The 17516-nt window shown below is 41.2% G+C and overlaps 1 protein-coding gene across 1 annotated transcript in view; it reads left to right on the plus strand.

Moving 5' to 3' along the window:
• The window catches only part of cntln (centlein, centrosomal protein), a gene marked incomplete at its 3' end in the record, with an annotated part of 80547 nt that overhangs the window by 9678 nt on the left and 53353 nt on the right, over positions 1-17516 (plus strand). The window contains exons 6-10 of the mRNA XM_083986031.1: positions 520-699; positions 2272-2405; positions 3397-3559; positions 4091-4372; positions 14078-14218. Of these exons, the coding sequence (XP_083842157.1) occupies positions 520-699; positions 2272-2405; positions 3397-3559; positions 4091-4372; positions 14078-14218 (900 nt within the window). The remainder of the gene's footprint in view (positions 1-519; positions 700-2271; positions 2406-3396; positions 3560-4090; positions 4373-14077; positions 14219-17516) is intronic.

Below are 17516 nucleotides of genomic sequence, written 5' to 3' on the forward strand. Positions count from 1 at the left end.
ATGCTTAGATGGGACCCGGCTATGATTAATTGATAAAGGAATGATCCTTACACAGTCTTGGTGAGGTCTCATGGCGAGAAATCGTAGGGGACAGCATCAAAGGAGACCTAGGTTGAGTCTAATGGGTCTTGCAGGAAGCACCATTCTCATTAGGAGCCTGTCATTAAAGCTGACAGACTGGCCCCTGTACCTGCATGAGCCCAGCTTTTGCAGCACGCCTCGGCCCACACCAGCCAACATCTGGCCGCGTGGGCCCAGTCATACAGCACAGGTGACCTTGGCCAATCAGCGGCCCATGCAGCGGGCTCCTTCAGAAAAAAGCAAGTCTACTGTTTACATATTCATTTCAGCCTCAGCCCCATGGGTTGCTTCTCTTTTTGCATCACTCAGTCTTTCTTTTCTCATTTTCTCAGTTTGAATCGCTACTTTTTCCCCGTTTCTCTCCTTTCGTCACTGTTGTTTATTTGGCCCTCATGACCTCCCACTCTCCTTCTCACACTCACAACCTCTCTTACCCAGGAAATGAAGACGGAGTGTAAGAGGAAAGGGGAGGAGGAGCAGCAGGTGGTGCAGGCTCTAGAGGAGGAGAGAGGGGGATTAACGTCCCGCTGTGCCGCCCTGCGAGCTGACCTGGAGGAGAAAGAGAGGCAGGCCAGCAGCCAACGAGACCAGAGGGATGCTGCTCAGGCCAGAGTCAAGGTATGAACACGGTGACAAGTCGGTTCGGAAACACACACACACCCCACATACAAAGTTGTACCCGTCCTCTGTCTTGAACTCTGCTGCCTCTCACCCCTACCTCCTCAGCATGTGAATGCGGAAAAATCTCTGTAACAAAAGCACACACTTTAAATATGCAGAAACTATATTCAAAGGAAGGAGAAATTATGATTTAACATGGGGGAGAACACACTTCCTCCCACTCATTTGATGACCACAACTGAAAACCCCACACCTATAAATTTTCATGTCATTTGCATGTGTGGGTACAAGAATTTGTGGGTTGTTGTGTATTTCCCATCGTTCATTCCACCCATATGCAAGTAGGTGATTTTCTGAATCTGTCCATTGTTCCAGTCATCATTATTTATTATCAATACTTTCTATCTCTGTGGACATGAGAAAACCTCACATTCTGCCCATCCTCATAGACTAATCATTATGAAACATATTGCTACTCTGGTCAAATGGAGTCAGACAGAAAGTCTTGTATAAGTCAGGGCTGCAGAGTAATTACACTTGGATGGGATGAAGCCCAGCAACTAGTCTATGCACATCCATCACAGCCTAAGACACTCCACCTGTTCCTCATTTTTAGTATCATACATTGATTTGAAAGATGGAGATGGAGGGCGTGGGGTGTGCGGTGGATACATCATGCCAATTTGTTTGACATGGCAAAGATTTGTCAAGGAATTTATCATTTAATCTAGTGCATGCATGGGTAACTTATGCCCATTATATAGTTATACACACACAGATCTACAACCTATGGCTTTAATGAATGGCTAACAGTAATGTGTTATGGTTCTGTCCACCCAAACAAACTGAATTTTGGTTTTATGCAGTCCATTTGTTGAAGCATTTTTTCATTGCATTTCTTCTAATTACTTATGGCTAACTCATTTTTTTATATGGTTAATTCTGGCCCTGTGAAACACTGTTTTTTTATCACTATTGAGTATTTGATGCCACACCATCTGCCCTGCACTGATTTTTTATATTTATCATAGAGAAGCCGCCACTAACACCTTGTCTGCACCTGAAAGCAGCTCAATAGCAACAGCTGCAGTCCGACACTGGTGTGCACATGTTGTCTGTTCAGACACAGTGCTGCTATTCACTTAGTGTTGTGACAGTGCTCATAGCCAAATTCACACTCAGTGAAGTTATATATGTATGTTGAAACAAAACAGGCTTGGCTGCTGTTGCTTAGCCAAGTGTTGTGCAGTGCCCGACATAGATGCTTTATCACAATGGTCTACAGTGGATTGAAATCAGAATAGTTTAAAATCATCTCAAACACGCAGCGAATAGATTCTTCTACTTGTGAAAAGAAAAAAAAAATCAAAAAGCTGACATAAAAATGCCAATAATAAATATTGACTGATATTATATCAAAGTAGCTGTAGTGTTCAGAAGTGCAAAAGTACATGGGATTCAGATGTTTGATCCTCTTCACTGTGTTCAATGTGGAATATGTTGTGGAAAGCGTCATAGATATCATATTATCTTATTGAAAAGTGCTTTAACTTGATGCTACTTTACCAGGAGCTGGAGGAGGAGCTACACAAGGCTTGGCAGGAGTTGTCTCACTTGCAGAGTTACAGTAGCGGTCTGGCAAACCAGCTTTCCTCCAAAGAAGGGGGGGTGGCAGCGAAAGAGGGGCAACTCAGTCAACTTCGGTGAGCCCTACCAACTCAAGTGTCGCCCACTTTGTTTCTTTCTTTGTTTACTTCTAACAACCACATCTTTAAAAGTGATTTTGGTAGTATAATTAAATTAAAGGAAGTATAGGTGTGTCTTGTGTGTAGGCATATCTCTATATTTCACTTCACATAGGTTACGGCGAGCAGCACTTCACGTATATTTCTCTATGCTGTGAGGCTTGGGGGTGACACAGATTCCTTCCACTCTGGCTCACGTAAAGCCACTTGATAAGCCCTGCATAGTGGATGTGCTTTAAAAGAGAGAGAAAAGGGAAACAGGGCAGGCTTTGGCTAAGCTTTAGTCGATATGATAAAAACTGTGAGAACCGTAGGAGCCTTAGTGGTAATCTCAACCTTTTTTAACTACTTTTCTGTTTTAATGCCAGAGGCACTCTGACATGTCAGTCACACGAGGGCTAGAGACCATTCTTAAGGCTTTAGCTAGGTGATTAAAGATGTCCTCATGTTGGAGCACACTTTGTGTTATTGCTACGGGACACAAAACAAATGTCAGAAATGACCTTTTTTGCTTTTCCTCAACATTTTGAGGGAAATTTATACATCGTTGATAAAATTGTTAATAAATATGTCATTGTGCTTGAGTCATACAGTATTTGTCAGTACAAGTGTGTAAATACTTGTACATTTTGTATAAAATGAATTATATGTATATAAACTTTTAAACTTAACTTCACATAGATAAAAAATATTATATATTATACATATAAAAATGATTTAAAAGCCTAAGAAACCTGAGTTAATTCAAGTAACCTGATGTCCTCCTCATTTTGTGTTGTTAAAGAATTCTTTTAACAAAGTCATTGAGTTTTTTTCATTTCTTCTCTTGAATAAAATCAAATAAAAAACACGGAGAAAAGAATGGCATTACTGCTCTGGTACGCATATACTGCATCAATTTGTATAACACCATTCACATGTACGTGTGTGTCTGCGTGTGTGTGTGAAGTCGTGAGTTCACAGAAGTGCAGGCTCTATACAGACAGAGCACGGAGCATGCAGCAGAGCAGAGCCATCTGATCAAGCAACTGGAGGGACTCAACTTAGACACACAGAAAGTCCTGAGGAACCAAGAGGAGGCACATACTGCTGACACCACCTCCTATCAGAAGGTACTGTCTCACATGCACACACACACACATACACAAACCTCAAACTCATCATTATTATAACCACTTTGTTGCACTCCACTCAGGCCTCACCCGCTGTGGTGATTTATTTCCAAGCTAGCTGTAACCTACAATTATTTTACTAGTGCCAGAAAAGAAGGACTTTTCTCACAGTATCCTGTTACTGTGAATGGGTTCTCAACATCCCACCCCTCTGCCTGATGACTACCACTGTGGCATACACAGCCCTGCACAGAGAGGGGCATAGGGAGAGTCTTGGGGAAATGATCAGTCTTAAAACATGAATATTAAGGAACATTTCTGTCTCACTTCATATTATCTCTTTTTTCCTTTTCATTCTGACTTTAGATGATCCTAGCATATGTTTTCCTATTACAGTGAAAATTAAAAAAACATCCTCATATGGAAACACTTGTCAGTCTGATCAGAGTGATTTTATGGTTAAACCTGACCCATTCCCTCACCTCTTCATCTCCCCCCTCCTGCCCTCCATCTATGTGTGTTTGTTTACAGCTGTATAAGGAGTTGAGTCAGTGCTACCAGGCCCTCATGTCCAGTGAGGCCAGCCTCCGCCAGAGTCACCAGGAGCTCAGTAGCCAGCTGGCTCAGAAAGAGCAACTCATCCTGCAACTCCAGGCCCAGCTACAACAACAGCAGCAGCAGCAGCAGCAGCAGCAGCAGCAGCAGCAGCAACAACAGCAGCAGCAGGAGCAAGTACAGCAGCAACAACAGCAGCTACAGGCTCAGCAGAGCGCCATTTACCCATCACCACCCAACAGACAAACCAACTTTAAGGTAAGCACCCATCTCATTCTCCACCATCTCCTCCTCTCTTTTTTTTTTAGAGTTTATCAAGTGCATCAACCTCAGGCGAAGAAGTGGTTTTCTATGATAGCTGCGCTGCTGCTGAAGTTGTTGAACTTTGCTATGCACTTGTGTGGGTATGGACAACAAAACATATATGCTTATTATTCCCTGCATAATGTATCGATGCTCTTTCTTACATAATAAATAAATTATTCTATGATGTTTCTGTCAATCACCTGTCCAGAGCCAGTGTCTAATTGTCCTAAGGTAGAGAAACATCAGTGTGTAGGTGGATTAGTAGGCACAGCAGTAACTGATAAGCCCCAGCATGGCCTGTGGTGGTGGTCTTTAACTGAGAATCACTCTCTTGATATCGGTCTACTTCACCCTTGATCTATCCATCTCTCTTAGCGGCAGTGTCTTTTATGTCAGCTATCTGATCTTCCTGCGTTCTCGGTCCTGTGCACCCGTGCACTCCCTGACTTACTTACTTTATCTATCTTCCTCGCCTCCTCCCACCCAAGTACCTGGAAGTCCTTTTAACACACTCCGGTCACATAGCAGAAGAGACAGATAAGAGGTGGAGAGAGGTGATTTAATTGGAGCCCAATACTGTTCTTGAAAATGATGTTGGAGTTACAGTTGTACATCTGTCAGTCAGCGGGGGAGAGGGGGCGGAGGTTGGCTTTAGCTCACTACCTTTGAACTGTCACCCAAGGGGATAGAGGGTTTACTATAAATTTAATGGTGCAGTCACAATTTAAGTGTCCTTTAATGACTCCTAATGACTTGGTGATAGGTGCGTCTTGGACCACACAGTGTCAAAGACTTGGTTTAGGGTCATAACGAGGTTTCTATATCCTGTGCTCTTGAGCCTCATTCGACCAACATGAAGGGCCCGGCATTTGTCGTTAGGAGTCTCTCAGTTTGTTCTGCAGTAGGCCTTTCATTTCAGTTTGTGCCGTCTTCTATTGCAGATAAAACAACTCTGTAGCTGAAGATAATATTTTGTAGCAGTTGAGTAATTTCTGTGCCTCCACAGCCTGTAATTGTTTAATTTGATTGGTTGATATTTTCTGACAGTGCTGTCCCCAGACTGTGGAAGCTAAAAGATATCAGCTCAAATGTTAAGTGAGTTACAATCGCCCTGTCTCACTTAACCCTGTTAATTTAACCAGCGGTGAAGTATAAATGGATCATTTAGTCGGTAATTAAATACAGTACTGCAGTGTTCCCCCAGTAATTAATACTACATTTAGGGAAGATGCAGTTAGTGCTGCGTGTGTGTGGTGTGGGCATGCATGCATGCATGTATAAAGTGTATGTGTGCGTATACATATGTGTTTTTTTATTAACTCCACCTTCTCTCTCTTCCCTAGCCCAGGTCAGAATAAAAAAATAAAAAAGCATCACACATTTTCAGGCTTGAGATGTAATTACAAGAATATTATGCTAAGAATTGATATTAACTTTTGTTTACTGAACACATGTAGCTGCTGTCTGGCTGATTTGTTTCTTTAACTTTTAACTTTCTTTAACATCAAAGTGAACAGATCGAGTATCCCAAGGTATAGCTCTCAGTCAGGAGGGCTTTCTGTTTCCCACTCTGTAATTTCACTGACAGGTTGTGCGTATGTGTGTACGTGTGTGTCTGCATGGGTGCTTGTTTGACTAAAGGTGTGTGTATCCGAGCGCATAATCGCAAATTCTGTAACAACTTCCTCCCGAACACCTGTTAAATTCTAATGCTCAGGTTGTTAAGGCAGATTTGATTTTAATTTTAAATGTTTTGGTGGAAGTTACCATTGGAGGTGATCAAAGTGCTGATCGCTACGGGAGTACAGTGGGGAGACGCAGCGCTCATTTGAATATGGACCAGAGCGACGGCTTTGAACACCCCTCCCGCAGTGGTTGTGTGGGGGGAGGTGGGGAGGATAAAGGTGGAGGGTGGGTGAGAGGAATAACACCCATTGTGTGTTATACATCCATGCTGTGCAGCAGGATTGACTGTCTGTTCTCTTCTGTCTTATGCCAAGTTAACTCTTTACAGGAAGCTTAACACGACTTTACAAAGGCTTAAATGTAGCTGAACAATGTCTTCTGGTGCTGTCATCTAATATGAATACTGATATAGCATGTTATGCCTCTTATGTCAATGAATTTCACAAGGTCAGCAATAGATTAAAAAAATCTTTTTCTTTTCTTTTTTTTCTAAACAGTAATTCTTCAGTTCTACATAGCAAGAAAAATATTCGCACAGGGTCTTAACTTCATTATCATTTTCATCTCTTGATTGTTTTTTACATATGTACATTTTTTGGGAAAATATAGATCATAGCTTGCTGCAGTGCAAGGTGACATGTAATTTAGAGCAAAGCAAAGAAAACAATTATTTTTATTTGTCTATTCAATAAGCTGAAGACTTGAATTTGCTTCTTAAAAAACTTGAATGGTTAGGTCAGTCAGTAATTGGACTAATTGTTTAGACTCTACTTGCTCTTTATTTTCAGGTGTATATTCAGTATTGTGTGCTTATTTACTGAAAACAGTGAGCTATCTTCATAATGTCAGACTGGAAATGGCCTCATGCCCTCATCTGCTTGCTGTAGGGCCTAGTCGATCATCAGGCACCTGAGTGACCCCCACGCACCATGTAATTCAGTTCGGACGAACTGCCAGGTTGGGTGGTCACCATCATAATCTATTGGCAGGAAAGATCATTATTGTGGACAAAGAAATAGCTAGAGTGAACATTTAATCATTTACGACTATTTCCCAAACTGCATCACTGCATTTATTGTAGTCAAGTGTTTGGCTACTGTCAGAGCTGTGCTGTGATTAAAGACCAACATTAGAATCCATAGCAGACCTCGGGCTTTCTGGAACCCTCACCACAGTAAATGAGTGGTAAGTTGTTAATTGTGTGGGCAGTCATTCAAAGCACTGGTTATTCTCTCATCAGCGCTGTAAAAGGGAAAATTAAGCACGTTCGTTCACTCCAGAAAAGTTGAATCTAAATTCCTGAGAAAGAAGCCCCTGTGTCTTTATGATGTTTGAAAACTTTTTAATGGATCAGCCTCTTTTCACAGCAGACATTTTGACGTGTCACAGTAGGAAAAGCACGGGTGTAAATAATTGACTTTTAATGATAGATGAATTCCATCCATCCATCCATTTTTATTTATAAAGCACAGGAAAAATAAATAAATAAAATCAACATTAAGTAAAATATAAAAATCAATTTTGAGTTATGGGTTCTGGGTATTTTTCATTCAAGCCCACTGTCACTCACCGAATAGATAAAATACTGTAACTGTCATATGAATATGGTCGTCTTTCAATAAATACACAAATGCTCACCATGATCATATCATAGTCCAGATGCCCCAATCACCATGGTACTCCTTGAGGATTTGTGTACCTACCTACATTACTTTCAAAGTAGTATTACATTGCCATTTTTATACAATTTTATTACATGATAGACATAATTCTGATAACACATAAAAGTCCCTCATATAACCTTAAGCATAGAAGCAATATTTCCCATGAGGACAGAGCTTTTTCCGTTTTTTCTTTTTATATATTTTTTTTAATTGATAGAGGCCCACATGATGGATCTCCCCCGGCTTGTTGAGATGTTTTTTTTTTTTTTGACATCTGCTTCTGGCTTGTTATTTACGTTAACCAATATAAACACTTTTAGATGTATAATTAAAGTGGTAGTTACACACACACGTGTTCATACATACACCCACCATTTTGCCAGGTCACGTTTGGCTTAGGTGAGCCGTTTCTTTTGATCATCATCATCATTAATAGTGACCATCAAGTGAAAAACGATGAAACAGTAATGCTGCAAAGAAACATGGAAATTAATTCTAAAACTATACAAACAGAACGAGTCAGCCAGAGGGTCCTTTTGTGTATTTTATACAACAATTATTTTGTGTGAACGACCTTTCAATCGATCTTATTACAGTGTAAAGGCAGAAAGAAACGTTAGAAAGAAAAAACATGGATTTCTGTTTGTACATGATATTTACCTCAACTTTGCATCAGGGCAGGTCTTTTTAGTCGTCGCTGGTGATCTCCAGGAGGATGTGATGAAAAGCTTGTATAAGTCAGTTATATTTGAGCTATCCTCCCATCGGTCTTAATTTGTCTCTGACTGCTCTCTTCATTTGTTCTCCATCTGGAATACCACTTCTTTAGCTCAACTGTCAGGACCTCTTTAAGAGCATGTTAAAAATTCATTACAACCTGCTGCTTGTATATACAGTATCCGCCACTTCCCTTCAGATACATCAATAATCCTCCTTATGTGAAAACATAATATCTAGGTTATAAATTGAAGTTCTCAAATTCTCTTAGAAATGTTTTATACATTAAAAAATCTGTTTTTGTCAAACACCCATCTTGTGTGTGCTGACAATGTGATAGGTAAATATTGTTGTCAACAGTAGTTTGTGTACGAGCGTGTGTTTGTAGCTGGGCCATGTCCAGGGCCAGAAACATACTAATGACATGGACTCCAGTGGTGTGTTTTACCAGCTCAACTGCTCTCATTAGATGAGAACCTCTGCGTAGCACAGCTCGCCTCATTAATGAAGCACAGCCATGTGCCGCTGCAGATACATGCACTCACTCGTTCAAGCACATACACTCAGGTCAAACAGGCTGTGTGGGAGGACTCAGGGCTGTGCACACACACACACACACACACACACACACAAAACATACACGTTCCCCACATCCTACTCACTCTACTGTCCTTCTACATTTTTGCACACACATACGTATGCTTTGAAGAATCTGCATCTTGAATGCAAAGTGCAATTGTTCTGGTTGTGGGGGGGGGTTGCACATTGTAGTCCTTACTTCAGGCCTATCGAATCACAAATCCTGTCCCTCCACAGATGTGTGTAAATGTGTTTGTGTTGAATGTAGCCGCATGTGTGTACGCCTGTCTGTGTGCCTCTGTGTGTGTTTCAGGAGCCCCTCCTGATTATAGCTGCTCCATAATTAACAGTGATCAGATTTGTTTTGTGGCATAAATGGTGCATGTGTAGAACATTAGGCCTGGCAAGTCTCATTTCACATTCAGCTCAAGGGCTCGGCAGCAGACGGGTCACGAGCTTCAGGGAGCACAATCACAAGCCTCGCTCCATATGGTCCTGCCTGCCGCATCCTCACCAGCGAGGGCCGCGAGTGCCAGACAAGTTCCCCCAAGAACCTAATCGTGTTCAGTAATTACCAAGACCGGCTTTTCTCTTTTTTTTCTCCTTCTCTCCCTCACCCTCCACCCCTCCCTCACCATCTCGTCCTCTTTTTTTTCACTGCACCTGCATGCTCTCTGCTTCTCTTTCAATCTCATTCACTCTCCTCATCCATTGCACACATTAAGCTTCTTGAAATGTGTTAACATTTTCCTCTTTTTTACACAGTACATACTTTTTTTTTTTTTTTTTTTCCGCTTTACTGTCCGACAGGTTTTTTTTTGTGTGTGCATGTGTGTTCAACTTTTTACTGGATGAAAATCAGGATGGGGATGAGAGAGATTGTGAGAGGAGAAAACTCAGACACTCCCACATCAGTTAATTTCTAAATTGCTTTATGTGGCTGATGCCGAAAAACCCGGTCCGTCCTCCTGACTGCCTGGAAATTATAAATAATTGTAACAGATGCGCCAATATGGCCGGCCTCCAATAAACGAGGCCCCAGATAATTTGACCAACCCCGTTTGACAGGCCAATTTAATAAAACATGAACAAAATCTTCCTCACTAATAATTTATCATCCCCTCTCCTCCCCTTTGGTTAAAGTTGATTACCCTGGCAGTTAACAAGGTCACGCCCAGATGCCAGGTTTCTGATAATGCAATCAGGACTTGTTGGAAAAAAGGTGATGACATCCTGTGCGGTTTTCTTCGCTACCTGGGCTCCCAGTACAACACAGTTGTAAAGGCCTCTGTTTGTCAAAAGGCTTGGATTTGACGTGTTGTTGAGTTGATGGCAGCAGGTGAGGATTTTGTTTTAAGTGTTTCACACCTTTATATTAAGGGTTTCAGAAAAGATAGGTGTGATTATAGCTGCTGCGCAGCGATGGGTCGGGTCCGGGCTACTTTTGGGCAAATTTAGGCAATTCTGAGCAACAAACAGGAGAATAGGAAGACAAGACAGTTGACCTTATAATGTTCAATTTGCACCAGTTGGAATTGAACCCACAACCTCGGGAACCAAAGACCATTGTCTATCGCACTGAGCTAATTGACAAGTGGCAGATCAACAGTGGCTTCACAAATTGAGTAAGCCATTCACTGTCGTGTAGGCAGATTTGAAACCACAGTAAAAAGAAAAATCAGTTTTTGAGGTAAAATAATGATATGTATTTGTCAAACATCAACTACGAGTCTAAGATGTTAGGAACCTTCGCACATGGTCCAGTCCAAGCTATTTTTTTTTTTTTAATTTAGAGGCTTGCTGTGATGCCACCATTAGGACAATTGTCTTGTGTTTCATATTGAGGTCAACTGACATTTTGATCTGTCATCATCATCATCATCGCCCTTGCTGGGTCTCGAACTCACAACCTCTGACACCAAGAACCAGCTCCTAACTCGCTGAGCTAATTGGCTGGTAGTGAGACCTGCTGTGTAGCTTCATTTATCCACTCAGGGAGTCAGTGCCCAGGCAGCTGTTGTCAAGGCAGATTTCAGAAAGTCAGAAATTCTATTATCTAAACAAAAATCTGTTAATACATAAATTGCATTTAGACAGCAAAACAGCTTAAGGACATGTGACATTTTGATCCATCATCATCATCATCATCGCCCTTGCTGGGTCTCGAACTCACAATCTCTGACACCAAGAACCAGCTCTTAACTCACTGAGCTAATTAGCTGGTAGTGAGACCTGCTGTGTAGCTTCATTTATCCACTCAGGTGAGCCAGTGCCCGGGCAGCTGTTGTGATGAAATGGTCAAAATGTCAATAATTCAGTCATCTAAACAAAAATCTGATAATACATAAATTGCATCTTGACAGCATGGAAATGTTGGTGATTTGTTTTTAATGATAAGTGTTTTGCTTCATAAGAGAAAATCTGATGTTTATAAATTCCACTCTCACATTGACTGCAGTTGTTCCCATGAGAGCAGAATTCAAAATGTTCTCAAAAATTCAGTTTTTGAGATAAAATTCTGATATTTGCCAAACTTCAGTAACCATGACTCCTGAATATTGTCATTTTTTTTCAGGAAGATTGAAAATGTATTTATCAAGAATTTGATGGTATATGTTTACAGTACTGTTTGCAGTCAAACGTTTTCATGCACTGTAGGCTCAATTTTTGCTTAATCAAAAATCCGAGAAACAAGTTTTGTGGAGGACGGTCTGGAGATGCTCTGTAGCAAGTTTGGTGTCAATTGAGCAAAAATTGTGGGAGGAGATACATTTTAAAAGTTTTACAGTTATTGAAAAAAACAGAGTGATGGACTTCATAATTTGTAATAAGTTTAAGTGGACAAAAGTTTCAGCAGTATTGAGGCTACATTGTGGTGAAGTTTCAACACTGTAGCATCTACCGTTGGTTTGGTAGGAATTTTTAAAGTTTTTAAATTTAAACGCTTATTGTGCCCCCCCTAGGAGGGGGGGGCACATGTGCTTGGAGTTGAGTGAATCTGGCATGGGACTGAACCTTTGTGCAAAGTTTGGTGAGTTTTCGCCCATGGGAAGTATGACTTCCTTGGAAGAAGAAAGAAAGAAAGAAGAAGAAGAAGAAGAATTCCTAGGAATACAATAGTGTCCTGTCAGCTGCGCTGCCCGGACCCTAAATATGCAGTAAGGTGATGCAGTCAAGAGGTATGTGGGTGTTGACATCAGGATAAAAGGACCTTATACCTTTAACTACGTGCAATGTGTATGATTTGACTATAGAGTGTGTTTGTCAGTAAAACTTAATGCATTCTGGTCTGTAAAGATAGTTATTTACTCACAAACACACTATCATAAAGGGTCATATGAATGCTTTATGATATCAATGATGAGGTGAGAACATTAAATGTCAAACTTTAGCAACATGGACATTATAAAAGTCTTTTTTTTGTAGGAGTGCACATATGAGTCAGTGTGCATGCATCACAACCTCTGTCTCTGTGGGTGGGCCCTCTGCTTTATCTTTGTCCCCTTCAGTTTGTTTTGGTAGACCCTGCTGTGTGCTGAGGTGTGCAGATGTTGCGAGACCCTAGCTAATAGACACTGATAAATAGATGGGCCGTAATAGCACACACACCACAGTGCTGGAGGTGGTGGATAGCTGTCCCATTTCCCCATGACACATCTGTTTGTTGACTTCAGCATATGTTAATACTGTACCGTCCCTTTTTTTTTCTGTTCACTATGGTCCATTGAGAAGTTGTCACAGGGCAAATTGGCTTCTTTTGCCTTTCCTCTATATTCTCCTTGAATACTTTTTTGCAATCATAGTATAGAAAGTAAAGCAGTATGCTTCCCCCTTTGTTTCATAGAGTTGATATTTTCTGTTTTGTCCATGTTGTCAAACCTCACCTCATCTATCTTGACATATTATGTCTAAAATGTAACCAAAATTTGAGGTTACATTGTAGATGTATCCCATTCATTAATTTAACATGACATTAACTGAATGTGGTTTTATTGCTTGTTAATATAATTCCCTATTATGGCTTGTTTTCTCCCACTCTGTCTATTCTGTTCTTCTGTTTTTGTTATGTTGTTATTTTAATATGGACAACAGCCAATGAAATTGTTCTGTGGTGGGCCTTCACTAGGAGCAAGTCAGTGTAAGATGTCTTGCCATGCCACAAATTATGGATCATAACTTTCTTTCCCTTACCTACAGTACATGAAATTTTAAAATTACTATTCAGTCATACACACACACACACACACACACACACACACACAAACACGTTAGCACATGTAGAAAACGCTGACAGTCCTACACCTTAGTCAAACTGCAGCAGTTTTGGGTTGTTTTAACCCTGAATCACCCCTCTAGCAGAGAGAGTGGTCCTGGGCCTTGGTTAGTACCGATGTCTGGCCAAGATTACCTGGTAATAGGTAGGAGTTCCCAAATGGAGTCTTAAACCTCCCAAACTACTCCATAGACTCAGGCCTGGACCAGCTGACAATGTTGTCTAGAAACAGTAAACTGGACCCCAAGGCTGATGTTAGCTACAGTATGTATCTCACCTCTAGTTCTCGCCCAAGAGTCGACAACCTGTGTTTACCGCATTTCTCCAAACATTTTCTCATACAGACTTGTCTAGCTGCTTTTGTTGTTACTCGCTGCAAATATTTCTTGCACCACAGTGAGATCATGTGACATAATCATGTGATAATGTGAGGTGGTGCATTGCTGCCTGTTGCTCCCTCTGGCACAATGGCACAATGGACAATACTGGTTTGCAGTACACTATTATTTACAAATATTGTGGTGTCTATATTTGAGATTAGGAGGATCTATGTCATGCGACTAATTTCAAAATCGATTTAGATTAAAAACACAATGTGGTCTAAGCCGGGTTTTACTTTTGATTGACAATTTTATAACTTGTCTCCTGTCCTCTGAATCTGTTAGGCCGTTCTTTAAATTCTTCTCGCTCACAGATGCAGATTTCTCTTGACATCTTTTTGTTACTCTCTCTTCACAGGCTGTGGTGTCAGAACAGGCTGAGGCTGCAGCTCAGAGGTCTAGCCCTAGCTATGACCAGGCCTCCGACCAAGGCTCGGACCCCAGGCCAGAGAAGAAGACCCTCCAACGCAGATCCACCAGCTCCATCAGAAGACAGCAGGTAGATTAGCACACACTACTGCCAATTATGTCAAAGACAGCACATAGGGCTAACATGCCCACAATTATCCATCACCACTTTGCTCAGATCAGATCAAAGCCATAGAGGGGGGATATGAAGGAAATGGTCTGAGAATCATGTGATTTATCAGACCCTGCCTCTGCCAACCTTTGTCCTGAACTCCACAACACACACACAGATGCCCCTCCTACTGTGACCAGGCCGGCGTGTGCTGCTGGTTTCACGCATGCCTTGGGCTCAGGCACTGGCTAATTTACCGCTTCAGCAGTACATTATGAACAAGAAAGAAGCTTTTGATCTTCTCAGTATTCCACTCATAAGTTTGGCAGGACATGTTTCTAGATGGCCTCACTCACTGTAAAGCTGGCCCGAAGACACATTGTTTGATTTATGCCGCGGTCCTCATTAAAAGCTCAACGGAAGGGTTTCTGCTTTGGCAGTTTATGCATGTAATGTAATTATTTTGTACAAAATAGATAAATAATATTGATATAATTTGATGTGCTTTCTCTTTTCTGGAAGCTCTGCTGTGTTTGCCCTAGGACACACACATACACACGCACACACATACACAGCCTGTCTATTGTTATGCACCTACTATTAATTATTAAGAAATATGCCAATTTTGATCCGTGTGCTGATATTGCAAATCAGTGGTACTGTAATACATTTTTCACACAATACATTTTTGATATCTTATTACACCGAATAAAAACATGAATCATAATAGGATTTCTTTCAAATATAACTCAGTGTTTAACACCATTGACATGTATTGTCCTTTCCAAGAATTAAATTGAATTGAATTGAATTAACTTTATTGATCCCCCGAGGAGGGAAAAACACCAAAACTGAGTTGAGTTAATGAAATAATCAAAAACATGGGCTGCCCGTAAAATAAGACTGTCCCTGTTGCACTTGTACATGAGCATCAACGGATGTGATGCAGTAGCCATTGTTCCCCGTAACTACTGCGTACAACTATTTATTACAAATAAAAATTTTAGAGGAAACAGGTTTAGTTAAAATTACAATTTTTAGATATTTAACCATATATGTTTGTATTTTTTTTTTCATTTTACTTTTACGAATGGACAAGGATTACCTGAATTGCATTAAAGTTAAAGGTACATTTTAGATTAAATTTAATTCTCACAGGTCAGTTTGATTATGAACACTGTCTTATCGCATTTCCTGAGTAGCGACTACAAAGCCGTCATGTCAGGCCGCTGAGAGTGAACTAACATTCTTCCCTCCTGCAGCCCCCAGCCACGTGGCACAGTGGCATGTTTATCTCTTCAGCCGATACTTGAATCACCCTCTCCTCGCAGAGTCAAAGGAGCTGTAAAAATTGTTTTAAACATCATATGAACTTCATAAATTTAAATGAAACCTTGCTGTTATCAAAAAAATGTGACCATTCTCAACATGTGTTGCTGTTGGCTGCTTTATATCCAAAATACGTTGATGCTCCAAATAAGCCATAAACCTGATTTGCTTCATTGCACCCCATTTAAACAATAATTCCAAACTGCAAGGTCAAAAGCTGATGAAATGAGCCTTCTGTGCAGCCCACTGCTACCACCTAGGACACAATTTGCAGCTCTTTCAGTAAGTGCCTAAAGTGAAATGTGATTATTGGCTGAGGCGACAAGCAGTTCACAGTGGTACATGGTTCACAGTTTGCTACATACAGTGGGTGTCAAACTGATGCCGGCTATTGTGTAAAAGGCAGGTGCTTTGTTTTTGTCTCCAAGAGAAATATAGATGTGTGTCTGAAGAAAGTTCACTTTAAACTGGGAAGCCTGTTTTGAAAGCAACAAATAATTTTCAATTAAATTAAAACAAAAACATTTGGAGTATTGCCAATTCATCAGTTTATTTCAGCGGACCATTATGAGCACAGCACAGGCTTGATTGAAGGCAGTTTTCAAAATGCTTGCATGATCTTATTTTCCACTCAGCCACTTTGTGAGCTTCCTTCCTTGAGGAAACAACTTCACAACTTGTTGTTTACCCAATACATTCAAAACTATACTTGTATATTAGTCAACAGGTTACCAGTGTCTGTTGGTCTTTTGTGCTGCTTTGGATAGATTTTATTTTGTATGTGTGGTACATTTTGTATACATTTGTTATGTGATTATGTGTGCACTCATGTTCCCATGCCATTGAGTGTTTGTCAATCTACGCTATCGGTGCATCTTGTCCTGTGCTCGTGTGCATGTGTATGTGCAACATTCATATTCGCTCGGGGAACCTGAACAAGTTCAGCTTTGAGAGCTCCAGACGCACACATGACATGCTGCTGCAATCATAAAGAAGCCCATTGATGACAGTGACCCCTCTCTCTGGGAGATGGAGAGAGAGAGGGTGGAGGGTGGGGAAAGAGGAGGGAGGCAGTCGATGAAATGTTTCTTCTTTGCTCCACAGCCAGTGACACTGACCCCTCAGTAAATAAGAGTTTTACTCTTGCTTGCATAGAGACTCTGTTTAGATACCGGCCTCTCTCCCCATTCCCCTCTTACTATAAGCCCTCCGCCCCCCTCCATCTGCATTGCACTCTCATGTTTACAGAGCCATTACAGGGTGCGATGCACAGGTCAGGTCATGGCCGCCAACCAGCTGCCGAGGCGAGGTACTAGATGGTGGGCACACATCTCTCTTTGCCTTGTGTTCTCTGCTTTTCATCGTTCAGGCCTGTCTTGTGGAACATTAACAACAACGTCACAACATAGAGCTTCCCACACAAACAGAAGGCATTCATGTGTCTTGTGAACCTGCGTCAGACAGGCGTGCAACTGGACCAGAAAGAACATCTGCAGCAAATCTCAGTCATTTGTCAGTGTTGACGTGTCCCCTTCAGACAAAGCACACTGCAGTTTCTTCTCCACTCACATAGAGAGCATCTGTGATGACAAAATATTTAGCTAATATTTTAATCGATTCTACCAGAAATGTATCTCTACCTAAAAACCTATTTAGAGCGAATCCTCAGTCAGTCATACTTCATAGTTGGTCATCTTTACTTTTAATCCAAGGCATTTCAGATGATTTGGATTCCCCTCTTGGCCCCTGTGTTTCCCCCTTGTACCGACAGGCTAAGCCAGTTGGCCTGCCACTCATCAGGAATATGCAGATCAATCTGCTAATTAGTTACATAGAGTCATTAAGGCTGAGCTAGAACACATGGTTGGCACCCATGCAGGCATGATAGCAGTAGTGGGCACGGCAGGTCACTGGAGTCAACTGTAGCCCCAGAGCACATAACCAAACA

Source organism: Trachurus trachurus (genome assembly GCF_905171665.1).
Source record: "Trachurus trachurus genome assembly, chromosome: 1".
NCBI classification, from domain to species: Eukaryota; Metazoa; Chordata; class Actinopteri; order Carangiformes; family Carangidae; genus Trachurus; species Trachurus trachurus.